Genomic DNA, 12500 nt, shown 5'->3' with positions numbered 1-12500 from the left:
GAGATAGAGAATGTCAACGTGACTGCAAACTGTGAATGTGTTACAAGAGATGGTGTGGTTGTGCTATCTGTAAATATGTTATCTGCTTCACAAATTCACATTTTGCATTGTTAAAACGTCTCTTGGAAATTATCCAATGGCAATGCATAAATATATGCATACACATACATACATGCATACACAAATATACATACATACAAACATACACACACAAACATACAGGCATACATACAGGCAGTGTTGTGCATGAACTAGTTCAAAAGAACTAGTTCATTGAACAAGTTCATTTTTCTATGAACTTTGAACTGAACGTAACATATTTTTAACTAAAGAACTTGAACTTGAACTAGGTCAGATTTTGTGACGTTCTGAATTGATGCTTAGGTCCAGATGACATGTTTATTAAATCGTACTGCCTTAGTTGTGATGAATGAAACAGGTGTACAAATAATATCCACAGCAATCTGAGATTGTAGTGATGGGCAGCAGGTAATGGAGAGGATTCATTTAAAAAGATAAGCACAGAATACTCACTCCAACAGTTTTTCTTCGGTTTCTAACAGAACTGTTAATGAACTGAACATGAACTAGTTCAAAACTGAATTGGTGAACTATGAACGTGAATTTATTCATTTTCTTTTGTGTGAACTGAACTTTGCACAACACTGCATACAGGCATACATACATGCATATATACACACACACACACACACACACACACACACACACACACACACACACACACACACACACACACACACACACACACACACACACACACACACACACACACATACATACATACCCACATACATACATACATATATACATACATACACACATACATACATACAAACATTCTTACACACACACACACACACACACACACGCCTATACGCAAAATGTCTTGTATTTATTTCATCATTATTGAAGTTATGACCAACAAACAAAAAAATCAACAAAAAGCTAAGACAGAAGACCACATGAGCCGCACTCACCTCCACCACTCCGGTAGCAGAGGTAGGGGAACCGCCACACGTTGCCCAGACCCACGGCCATGCCGATACCGGCCAGCGTGAACTCTATCTGCCGGCTCCATGTCGGCCTGTGCGGGTCGTGCAGTTTCATGTCAGCGTCTCGGCGTCTCTCTCCTGTGGTTCTTGCACGCACGCCCAAACGGTCGCTATCTGTAATGATTGTCCCCACCAGGAAGCGATCTGCTGCCCCAGAGCCTTGCTCACCCGCAACGCAAGTAGAAGAAGAGGCACGATTATAAAAGATGTTATAAAACCACATATAACCACATAATATTCGGGGGAAGAGTCAAAGGTGGAAGGGCCTAATCACGTCACAGTCACGCATAATCCACCAATAGGCCTGCCATATAACGGTGTTCCATTCATTAAGTTCATACAATTTGAATAATAAAAACAATTAATGTTCAGCTGTGTGGAAATAATCAGTCAATAAACAGTCACATGTTTTACGTTCGCAAATGAATTGTACTTTTGATGGTGAAATGTGCAATGTTAAGAGGATTTTAATACTTATGGTAAACATAATAATCTCACAAGCTTACATTTCATAACCCCCCCAAACATGTGTTAGGCCGCTGTGAGCCACGGGAAGGTGCTGTCGGCATAATCGATTCATACGAGGGAAGTCAAATGACCTAGCCACTATCTCTGTCCCTGAACTTGAACTGAACTGAACGCAAGAAAACGATAGTGTTCGCACTATACAGGAAAGGCGGTCCCTGTGGTTGGTTTGGAATGTCCATTGTCCATTGTCCCTGTTGTGAAAACCATCATCACCATCAAACCATCAAATCATCACCATCCCATAACAGCCACCCCCCTTGTTGGGTGGTCTGTCCCTGGAAATGTCCCCGTTGCGTTTTTTTAATCAAGAAAATACAGATCTCAAAATGTTATTTCATGTCTGAGCAGACTAATGTCGATTGTTTTATGGTTAATTCTACCCAATTACAGGGACGCGTGAGTTTATGGGTATTGGAAAAAAAATAGATATGTGAGTTAAAGTTATACTGCATATGTAACTTTATTATTTAGTAACGATACAGATTTGTGTATTCTTATAACTAATGGAACGGGTGCGCTTTTTTGGCGCTTGAGAACCTGATGCCCAAAAAGGCGCTGGCCCAAACCCACATCGGAAAATTACCTAATTGCAATGACGTGCCTCGGCACTGTGTTCCAACTACAATCCGTATTTTAAAAAATAAATAAAGGCCTGAGCCATTTATATTATTGGCTCTGTTTATTAATGCCCATCATCAGAACGTCTGGCTCTGATGTACTGGTGGTAACACATTTGTCATTGTGTCATTATACACTGCAAATTGTACTGCGGCATATAACACTAGTGGTGTGTATAATATAACCATAATGCAGAGGTGGGCATTCTGGTTAAAAGGAGACACATTGACTGGGAGATACTTACCTTACTTATTATTAGTAAACAAAAAAAAAATATATATATATACATATATATAGAGTTATATCATCGTTTAGTAGTAGTATGGCTGTGAAGGGGGGGGTCCACTGGTGGCCACGCCCCCCCGGGTCGAGGGGCGGGGCCAGGGGAGAGGTCCTCCATCACGAGCTACTCCATTTTGAGAAGAATAGGATTGTATTGATAAAGGCGTGGCAGGGGCGGGATGCTGCAAGGACTGTATGTTCTTCAAAGGGTGAAAAAAAGAACAACAACAAGCGACCCGGTCCGAAAACATACCGTTCTGTAAACCGTCGATTTTTGGGGTTATTTGTCCTTTTTCAACCGCAACAACAACAACGACAATAAAAAAAAAATGGGGAACTGCCACACCGTGGGACCCAACGAAGCCCTGGTCGTTTCAGGTACGTCGGATTCAATAAGTATCCTCGTCAAATCTTGTATTAAGTCGCTTCGCCTGGCCTCAAACAGAGTTCCCAGAAATATGCATGTAAAAATAGCCGCACACACAACGCCCCTGTCGGAGCCGGGCGTCGACTCGGGTCCTCTGCGAGTGGGTCTCTGCTCATAACGCCGCAAAAAACCCGATCCAATAACCCTCTGCGTTTTACTGCCCCAAATACCCACGACTGTCATGAAGTAAGCACTACTACGATACTACCATTTAGATCAGAACAAAACGTCCTGTCGTGTGGGTGAGTCGGTGTGATCGATTCATTGCCTCTTGTTCCTGTGATGTGTGTCTCTCTCTCTGTCTGTGTGAAATGCGGGGATCAGATGGCAGGCTTATTTGATTGTTTTTCAAATAAACTTTAAAAAAAAACAACCACCGTGCACCTGTTGCAAACCGCACACATTCTTGGAAATCTTTGCTGCATGCATGCATCCCCATATAGCCCATATAGCACAAAATACAACTGTTAAATGTGGTCTTTAAACGAGAGTATGTTGTGTTTTAACGTAGCTGTAGGCTACATATCGTCGTATGCATGAAGCAGGTGGAAACCTTTTATTTCGTTGGTCCTCTCTGCAATCTCCATCGCCTTGACAGATTCGGCCCTGGTATTTGAGTAATGCCTTTGAGGCTGGGAGGGAGGGAGGGCGGGCCCCGATCCCACCGCAGCCCAGGACGTCGGTGGACCACTGCTATTACACGTTATTTCAGACTTGCCAAGAATACCACCCGTTTTGTCTAGTTCTAATTGTATATATATATATATATATATATAGGTAATACGTTTTAAAAACCAAGTCCTTCGGGGAAATGTGACTGTATTTAGGCTGCACCAAGATGTCTGACCTCAAAGGCTCTTTACGAGAGCGGACTTTGCCCCCTTTTTCCTGTCTATCGCCTCACGCATGACAGCTGGGAATGTGTCACACACACACACACACACACACACACACACACACACACACACACACACACACACACACACACATAACTCTCAAAAAGGCTAAACTCATTATTCCCAGCATAGGCTGGGAGATATAGTGTTGTGGGTCATGTTTCACTACCCGCTGGAAGGCTGTCAATTCTGGTCCCTGTATGTATCTGTGAACAGGATTGGTGTCATGACGTGTCTGTATTCACTCTTCCCTAAATGACTTAATTGTGAGGCACGGTAATCTTACGTCATGTGGCAGAGCTAATGCAGGGCTTCTTGCAGATTTGATTTTCAAAAATAGTTCAAAACACAATTAGGTTGTTTCTTTCTTGTCTCTGCTCGAGCTGCTGCACCCCCGACCCGACCCCGGATTTATAAGCGGAACGGAAGATGAGGATGAGGAATTAGGTTCTTTCAGTTGATTGAGACGAGAATGGCTGCTGAACAGCGTTCTAAACATGGTTCCTGTTAACAGACTGGTATTCCTTAGTTAGTGGTTCATATACGATAAGAGAGTTGATGTCTCACGCCTGTCCTATATTTATCCTCTTCACACCTACTTTAAATGGCTGCATACAGCCATCTAAAGTGTATGTATTGCATACATGAGTACAGTGATTCAATGGCATTCATTTTTGAAACTTGGAAGTTGGAAGTTAGGGCTGAATTTAAATTAAATGAATTAATCACGGTTTGAAATTCAAAAATTGTAAAAAGCTAATCTGTATGCAAAATCAAAGCACATAGTTAGAGCCATTGGGCTTGTGGAATGAGGGTCACGCTGATTGGATTGGAACGAAAGACCGTGAACCAATTTAGAACAATGCTAAGTCATCATGATGATTCATCTCATTTGTGAATGCATAGAGATGAATTAGCAGGTCCGGCAGACCTTTCAAGATTAAGCTAAATGCCAACTCTAACTTAGGCTTTAACTTTGAAGCCTCCTAGATAATGTGATGCATATTTGATGAAGTCATGACAGATATTCGTTTCATAGAATTGGATTGTAACAAAGAGTGCATTTTATAATCCTGTTGGTTTGTTGCATACCAATAGGTATACATTTGATCTTGCTTACCCCCTCTGAACTGCCATGGACGTTGGTGATCTACCCTGGTTGGATACAGCTATAACACAAATCCACTACAGAGATGCAAAATGATGGAGCTTCTCCTTTGAACAGGAAATCCAGGGCAAATAACCAGACAGCACGTCATGTACAGTATACACCAAAGCATCATTCCCCAGAGTAGAGCCCTCATTCCTAATATCTCACTTCGGTCTGTCTTGGAATGCCATGGCTGCAGTCTGAAAGCGAGCAGAAGTGAAATACAGATAATGTCTCCTGATGGAGCTAATAGGATGAAGGCAGACTCCACTTCCCTCTTGTGGTGCAGACTTTGGGGGAAGGATATGGATTGTTTGAGTGGCGAAAAACCAAATCTGATCCGGATAGGACATTGCCTTATGCCTATTTGCTCGATGGCACATATCACAAGTGCATACATATTAAGCATGGGTGTGCCCACTGCGACACAAAACCTCTTACATAAATGATCCTCATTTATATAGCGCTTTTATCCAAAGCACTCTACAGCGTTGACTGACATTCACCCGTTCATGCACACGTTCACACACCGACGGGCGGAGTCAGCCACGCAGGGCGACAGCCAGCGGGTCAGGAGCAGTCAGGGTGAGGGCGTCTCGCTCAGGGACACCTCGACACTCCGCTAGGAGGAGGAGCCGGGGATCGAACCGGCAACCTTACGGCCAAATGGAGCTGGACGAGCCCATTCACTGTCCAGAGTGAAACCACGTCCGCAGAACACAAGAAGTCCTGCCTACTAGTGCCGCTGGATTGTCTGTGTGTTGTGGTGAGGGCGGGGCCGGTGTCGGGGTGGTGGTGGTGATGAAGTGTGTTGTGATGTGTGTGTGTGTGTGTGTGTGTCTGCTTTGACCCCCCCCCTGCAGGTGGCTGCAATGACACCAAGACCTACGTGGTGGGGGGATGGTCCTGGGCCTGGTGGTTCATCTCGGACATCCAGAGGTAAGGCGTCATCATTTCACCCCCCCGCCCCAACCCCCTCCCTCCCTCCTCCTCTCATTCCCCCCCCCCCTTCTCGTATAGATAATGCTAGGAATATGCCACGCCTACCCATCACGTTAACATGTCAGAAATAGGGAAATATGTATATTCTCGGAAATAGTGGCGCCATGTTTCTTGTACGTCCAAAGTGGCTAGCAGCACTAAGCACTGTAAATGCTTTGCTTTTGCTTTCAGTGTTTACATACCAAATATACACAGCAGCAGGCTACTACTGGTGAGACAGGTTGTGAGACAGGTGTCTATATCCTCGTAGCCCGTATCAGTGTTCTGCTTGAGAACAAGACATGGTATTTTTTATAGTGTTGTTCTTGTTTAAACGAGGTACACAGCTGAATCTCTCTCTCTGAATGTAGGGACTCAAGGGACTCAACTATATTGTTAATGATTTAGGTTATGTTAATGATTACGTCATTTCTAGATAAGATTTAACACCACTAGAAAGTTGTGAAATGTGTGACAATCTCCGACAGTACTCTCTGATCTCATTACATTAACTATCGGAAAAAAAATGACAACTAATAAATTGCTACTCCTGTCTTTACAACCAGGGTACATTAATGAACCATTAGTTAACATTAGTTAATACAGTAATAAGCATTAACTCACTGTTAATTAACAGATAATTGATGGTCTAGAAACAATGAATTGACATTAGTAAATGCAGTAATAAGCATTACTATATAGCATTAGCATAGGGGTTAAGGGTGAGGTTAGGGTTAGTGGGTCTGTGTTAACCCCTTACCGGGACCCAATTAAATAACGTATCAATTAACAACTCGAGTCAACATGAACACTATTACCTCAGTTAACACGAACACCATTCGTACACGATTACCAGAACACGAGTTAACTGTTGATGAACTCTTAAGTTAATGTTCGTTTTATGCTTATAATCACTGCCTCAGCTCGTGTTAATTATTGGTTGATTCGTGTGCCCTCAGAGTTCAGTGTCTCCCGTATTCGTCGTGCTGTCTCTCTTGTGGCGCGCTTGTGTCTCTGGTTCCTCTCTCCTCGCTAACCAGCTTGGCTTTGTGGATCGCTCACTCCCCCCCCCCCACCGCCCTCCCTCCGCCCTCCTCTCTCTGCGCTCCTGTGACTCTGGTCGGTCCGCTCATTTCCCGAAAAGACGCTGGTCATTGTCTAGTTGCTAGGGCGGCGGCGCCGTGCTCGCGTTCCGCTCTCAGAGATAGAGTTACCAACAGCTGGAGCGCATTGTGTCCTAGCTGGCATTTAGCGTTAGCGTTAGCCGGTTAGGGCCTACCCCGCCCCGAGTGACTCCCTTCGTCTAGGGGGATTTTCGTTGATCGCTTGATTTGAATCACTCACAATAACCCGATGCAGAGTCTCCGTAAATTAACCCCCCCCCGCCCCCCCCCCCCCCCAGTCGTAAGACTACGACTCTACACGACGTGGCGCGGGCGTGTCGGTTGATGCCTACTAGGGAGGGGTCTGAGTCGCTGGAGATAAAAGCCTTGTGTGTGTGCGTTAGGCCCGGGGGCAGTGCTGCCCAGCAGCACTGTCTCCCTCCGCTCTGGACGCAGTAATCATGTTAATGTCCAACCCATCATTCATTGATGGGTTTTCGGTGAGTCATTGATCCAATTTCCACTGGGAGACTGTGTATGCGTATGTGGGCGTGTGCGTGTGTGTGTGCGCGAGCGCGTGCGTGCACGTGTGGGCGCTTGAGAGAGACTAAACGCCTGCAGATGTAATACTGGGTGCCAGTTTGTCGTCGTATCTAATTCCTGGCGGGTGGGTCCTCCTGCCTCCTGTTATTTTCCACGTAAAACAAACAAACAAATGAAAGCATCATCCTTAGAAGATAGAGCTGTCGACCGTGAAGAGGCCCAAACCATTGTTTTGGGCTTTGTTGTCGTGTTGTTTTGTAGTTTTTGCGGTGAAGTTGCGCTTCGGGCCAGGACAGGGACGTACTTAGCGTCTGTCACTCACTTACGTATAAATAAACCTACATCTATATCCCGTTACCCCTTATCCGCTTTGATCCAGGCTGAGCCGCACGCCAACACATTCTCACTCTGAGTTCGTCAAAATTCTGCGTCAACTGCTGACGCATAAGGGTGTCCTTGTGCGTCTTCATTGGACGCAGGTGGTTTGTAATCCCTCCCTCCGCGGCTAAATCTGACGCCCGGGGAAAGAGCTCCCGCAAATCTTTTTCTGTAGGATGGTAGGGGCAAGTAGCGCCTTTTAGGGTTAGGGTAGTAGTGGTTAGGGTTAGGGTAGTAGTGGTTAGGGTAGTAGTGGTTAGAGTTAGGGTAGTAGTGGTTAGGGTAGTAGTGGTTAGAGTTAGGGTTAGGGTGGTAGTGGTTAGGGTGGTAGTGGTTAGGGTAGTAGTGGTTAGGGTTAGGGTAGTAGTGGTTAGGGTTAGGGTAGTAGTGGTTAGGGTTAGGGTTAGGGTAGTAGTGGTTAGGTTTAGGGTTAGGGTAGTAGGGGTTAGGGTTAGGGTAGTAGTGGTTAGGGTTAGGGTTAGGGTAGTAGTGGTTAGGGTTAGGGTAGTAGTGGTTAGGGTTAGGGTTAGGGTAGTAGTGGTTATGGTAGTGAGGGTTAGGGTTAGGGTTAGGGTTAGGGTAGTAGTGGTTAGGGTTAGGGTAGTAGTGGTTAGGGTTAGGGTTAGGGTAGCAGTGGTTAGGGTTAGGGTAGTAGTGGTTAGGGTTAGGGTAGTAGTGGTTAGGGTTAGGGTTGGGGTTAGGGTTAGGGTAGTAGTGGTTAGGGTTAGGGTTAGGGTTAGGATTGGGGTTGGGGTTAGGGTAAGGGTTACATACTAATCACTGTTGGCCATGGAGGTTGTAATGAGTTGAAAACCCCCCTGCGTCGAACGAAGACGCACAACAAGGACGTACCCTTTTGGCGTCAGCGGTTAACGACCGGAAGCCCCCTGACCGAGCGTCGCCTCTTGACGAACTCGGAGTGAGACCGCGTTGCACACACAGGCAGCAGCACGCTAGCGCCGGGTCCGGCCTTAGCTTAGCGGATACAAAGGTGCCCTTCAGCAGTAGATGAGGACCTAGCGTACGGTGCCAGCAAGAAAACACAACAGGTCAAACGAGTCTCTCTCTCTCTCTCTCTCTCTCTCTCTCTCTCTCTCTCTCTCTCTGTCCCCCCCCCCTCTTCTCCCCCCTCTGTCCTCCTGATATGTAACCTTGGTTACTGACTTGCCTAACCAGTTGTTTTTCCAATTTACTTTTTTGTGCCTTCTGCTACCCCCGCCTCCCCCCCCCCCCCCCTTCGCCCCTCCCTCCCTCCCTCCCTCCCTCCCTCCCCCTCCCTCCCCCCCCTCACCCCTTCGCGGTCTCACGCCTGGCTGCGTAGAATGTCTCTGGAAGTTATGACCATCCTCTGTCGGTGTGAAAATATCGAAACTTCGGAGGGGGTTCCCTTGGATGTGACAGGGGTGGCTCAGGTAATTCATCGCAATAAGTCAAAGGAAACTATAAACAACCCCCCCTCCTCCTCCCCCCCTCAAAAAAAACCAGCAGCATCCCCCCCACCCCCCCACCACAGAGGGGCTACAGGCAGGCCCACCCCCCCCCCCCCCCCCACCACCCCCCCACCACAGAGGGGGGTCCAGGCAGGCTAGCATCGCTGTGTTGGAACACACACAGGGAGCCACAGCAGGGGAACTTTGGTCCGACTAACAAAACTAATGTCCGCGTCCGTGTGTGTGTGTGTGTGTGTGTTTATCCTTCCCACACTTCCTCTCCCTCCTTCATCTTCCTTATTTCACTGCAGTGGAGAGACAGAGCGAGAGAGAGAGAGAGAGAGAGAGAGAGAGAGAGAGAGACGGCTGTCTTTAACCTGGGTTTCACTCCACTATAACTCTCAACTGGTTACCCCTGGCGACCGAGTTCAAATGATGACGGTGCATCAATTAAATAACATTTTAAAGTTGTTATCTAAAATGAAAAATAAATATAATGCAAATTTCGTTATATAAAAAAAAGAAAAAAATGCAATATAAAAAATTGTGTGTCACGGTGGTTTTCATTCATCTCCGTTGCCAAGGGAACCAGTGTCTTTCCAGGGGCTGGCGTTTACTTTTTATTTTTGATCCTCTTGTGTCCCCGTTGCCTCCTCTCTGTCCCTCACCCTCACCCTCTCTCTCTCACCCTCACCCTCTCTCTCTCTCTCTCTCTCTCTCTCTCTCTCCGTCTTTCCTTTGCTTCCCTTCCCCTCCCCTCTCTGAACATTGCCAATTTTTATTTTTATTTTTGTTTTCCACACTCTTCACAGGATAACCCTTGAGATTATGACCCTGCAGCCCAAGTGTGAGGATGTAGAGACAGCCGAGGGTGTAGCTATAACAGTCACTGGGGTGGCACAGGTAAATCCAACCCACGCTGCTCTCTGGGAATGCCTCTCTCCACTCTCCAGGCCAGACTCCTCCCGTCCTCCTCCTCCTCCTCCCTCCCTCCCTCCCGTTACATGCCTAACGCTCATTCCCGCTTGCGTTCGTCGCATTCACTCCACGTGGCTGAACCAGTTGGCTGTCTTCACTCCTTTTGTTTGATGGCTTATGTTGGATGGGGAGACTTTTGAGGCTTGCGTTTGCATTTCTTTGTAACGGCCCTCATTTTAAAACACACACTCAAGTAGCGATCGACCGATATGGGGCCCATACCGATTTTTTTTTCCATCGGCCTTACCGATGACCGATACGCCGATAACGATTTTCTTGAGCCGATATTCTGAGCCGAAACTGCTTTTGCTCCCTCAATTTACATCATAAAAACGACACAATGATGTCTCAATCAATCAATTTAAGAAAGGGAAATGTATTGAACTGTCTTAAATCATGCCGGGGAAAAAAAAAATTTATTAAAAAAATTATAATAAATTGGGGGAAGAAATCGGCCGATGCCGCTACACGTAAAAAATGCAAATATGGGCCGTTAACATCGGTACATCCGATATATCAGTCGATCACTACACTCAAGACATCTTTGGGCTGTTCTGAAGTCATTCGACGCAGCATTACGTTAGGTGTCATTTGCACCGCAGATGTGTCGGTGTCTCCCTGATGGTTCTGTGTGGCCGTCGGTACAATCACAATTCGAAATCGTTCCCTATTCCCTCACTCACTATTCCCTACATAGTGTTTATGATACAGTGAACTATATAGTGTTTATGATATAGTGAACTATATAGTGTTTATGATATATAGTGAACTATATAGTGTTTATGATATAGTGAACTATATAGTGTTTATGATATTTATATAGTGAACTATATAGTGTTTATGATATAGTGAACTATATAGTGTTTATGATATATAGTGAACTATATAGTGTTTATGATATAGTGAACTATATAGTGTTTATGATATAGTGAACTATATAGGGAATGAACAAACGAGAATTCGGACACTACGCTGAACATTTCTGAACGTCATTTGCGTCAGTAAATGCGCCCGCATTGCATTGTGGTCTACGGGAGTATCGTGTAGGGAACGTCGTATGTTCACTCACATGTTGGGTGTTTTATAGTCCGCTATATAGTGAATGAAATTAACCACTGAGAATTCGAACAGCACTACAAAATGGCGAGCACCCCTACATAGTGCACTGTATCCGTGATAGGGAACGATTTGGAACACAGCTAGTGATCTTCCTGATCACTGCAGGCAAAAGAGAGACACTGATATGTTATTTTGGTTTAAAAATATATATATATTTATTTATCATTTCCATAACATGTTTCTCAAAAACCGTCTACATCATCACACATATTTTCTTTAAATGGTATTGATTGTACTTTTTAAATTTGATTTTATTTATTCATTGTGTTATTATCCTTGAATGTATTTGTTTGTTTGTGAGGTGGGTTTTGAACTATGTTGTCTTGTGTTTGGCCGCCCCGTTTGTCTGTCACCACAATAAAAGCCTTCATGGGGTTACTTTCAATCAACGTTACTTTCAATCAACAGTCAGACTAACGTGTTCGAGGCTTGTGTCTGTGTACATGTGTCTGTCCGCCTGGCTGTCTGTCATAAGGATGTTCCTACATGCTGTTTCGTTTCGGTTGCCTGTTCCCATTCCAGTGACCCTCTGTTCTGTGTCCCCCCGTCCCCCCCCGTCCCCCCGTCCCTCACAATGACTCCTCTGTGAGGGTCCAGCCTCAGTGTTCACCGCTTCTGCCCCTCACGCCCACACAGGCGCTAGGACGCATCACCCCCTCCGCCCCGCCACGGGTCCCAAACCTAAGCCAATCCCGTCGTTGTAGATTGTTACCACGGTGACGGCTGTTTTGTCCATCCATCCCATTGAGTTAAAGTAAACAAGTGAAAGGTGGTTTTAAACCTATGATTCATTAGTATAATGAAATGCACCCTTCATTACGTTCGATTGCTGAAGTTGCTTTCTCACACTGGTGGAACTGGTGACGCACAATAGACCTCTGGAGAATAAGTCCCGCCTCCGAGGCTCCCGGTTCCCTCGGTCAAATGTCTATGGGGGAATAACACAGGGTTTATGAACGATCGTACATAACAAACTCTGTAGGTGGCGGAGAAG

At 45.6% G+C, this 12500-nt stretch overlaps 2 protein-coding genes across 4 annotated transcripts in view; one reads left to right on the top strand and one right to left on the bottom strand.

Moving 5' to 3' along the window:
• LOC311353806 (sodium- and chloride-dependent GABA transporter ine) overlaps window positions 1-1128 on the bottom strand; it is a gene marked incomplete at both ends in the record, with an annotated part of 9798 nt that extends 8670 nt beyond the window's left edge. The window contains one exon of the mRNA XM_084473622.1: window positions 999-1128. Within this exon, the coding sequence (XP_084329748.1) occupies window positions 999-1128 (130 nt within the window). The remainder of the gene's footprint in view (window positions 1-998) is intronic.
• A 1555-nt stretch (window positions 1129-2683) lies between these two features.
• Window positions 2684-12500, top strand: part of LOC311354530 (flotillin-2a) — a 22299-nt gene continuing 12482 nt past the window's right edge. Inside the window, exons 1-3 of one of the 3 annotated variants that reach the window (XM_084474330.1) lie at window positions 2684-2879; window positions 5838-5913; window positions 10222-10312. In XM_084474330.1, coding sequence (XP_084330456.1) covers window positions 2831-2879; window positions 5838-5913; window positions 10222-10312 — 216 coding nt within the window. In that variant the 5' untranslated portion in view covers window positions 2684-2830. Of the gene's footprint in view, window positions 2880-5837; window positions 5914-9300; window positions 9392-10221; window positions 10313-12500 lie in introns of all 3 variants that reach the window. The other 2 variants (XM_084474331.1, XM_084474332.1) reach the window with 2 other exon arrangements.

Source organism: Micromesistius poutassou (genome assembly GCF_964030765.1).
Source record: "Micromesistius poutassou genome assembly, chromosome: 10".
In the NCBI taxonomy this organism is placed as follows: Eukaryota; Metazoa; Chordata; class Actinopteri; order Gadiformes; family Gadidae; genus Micromesistius; species Micromesistius poutassou.
This window is presented reverse-complemented; position numbering and strand designations above follow the sequence as displayed.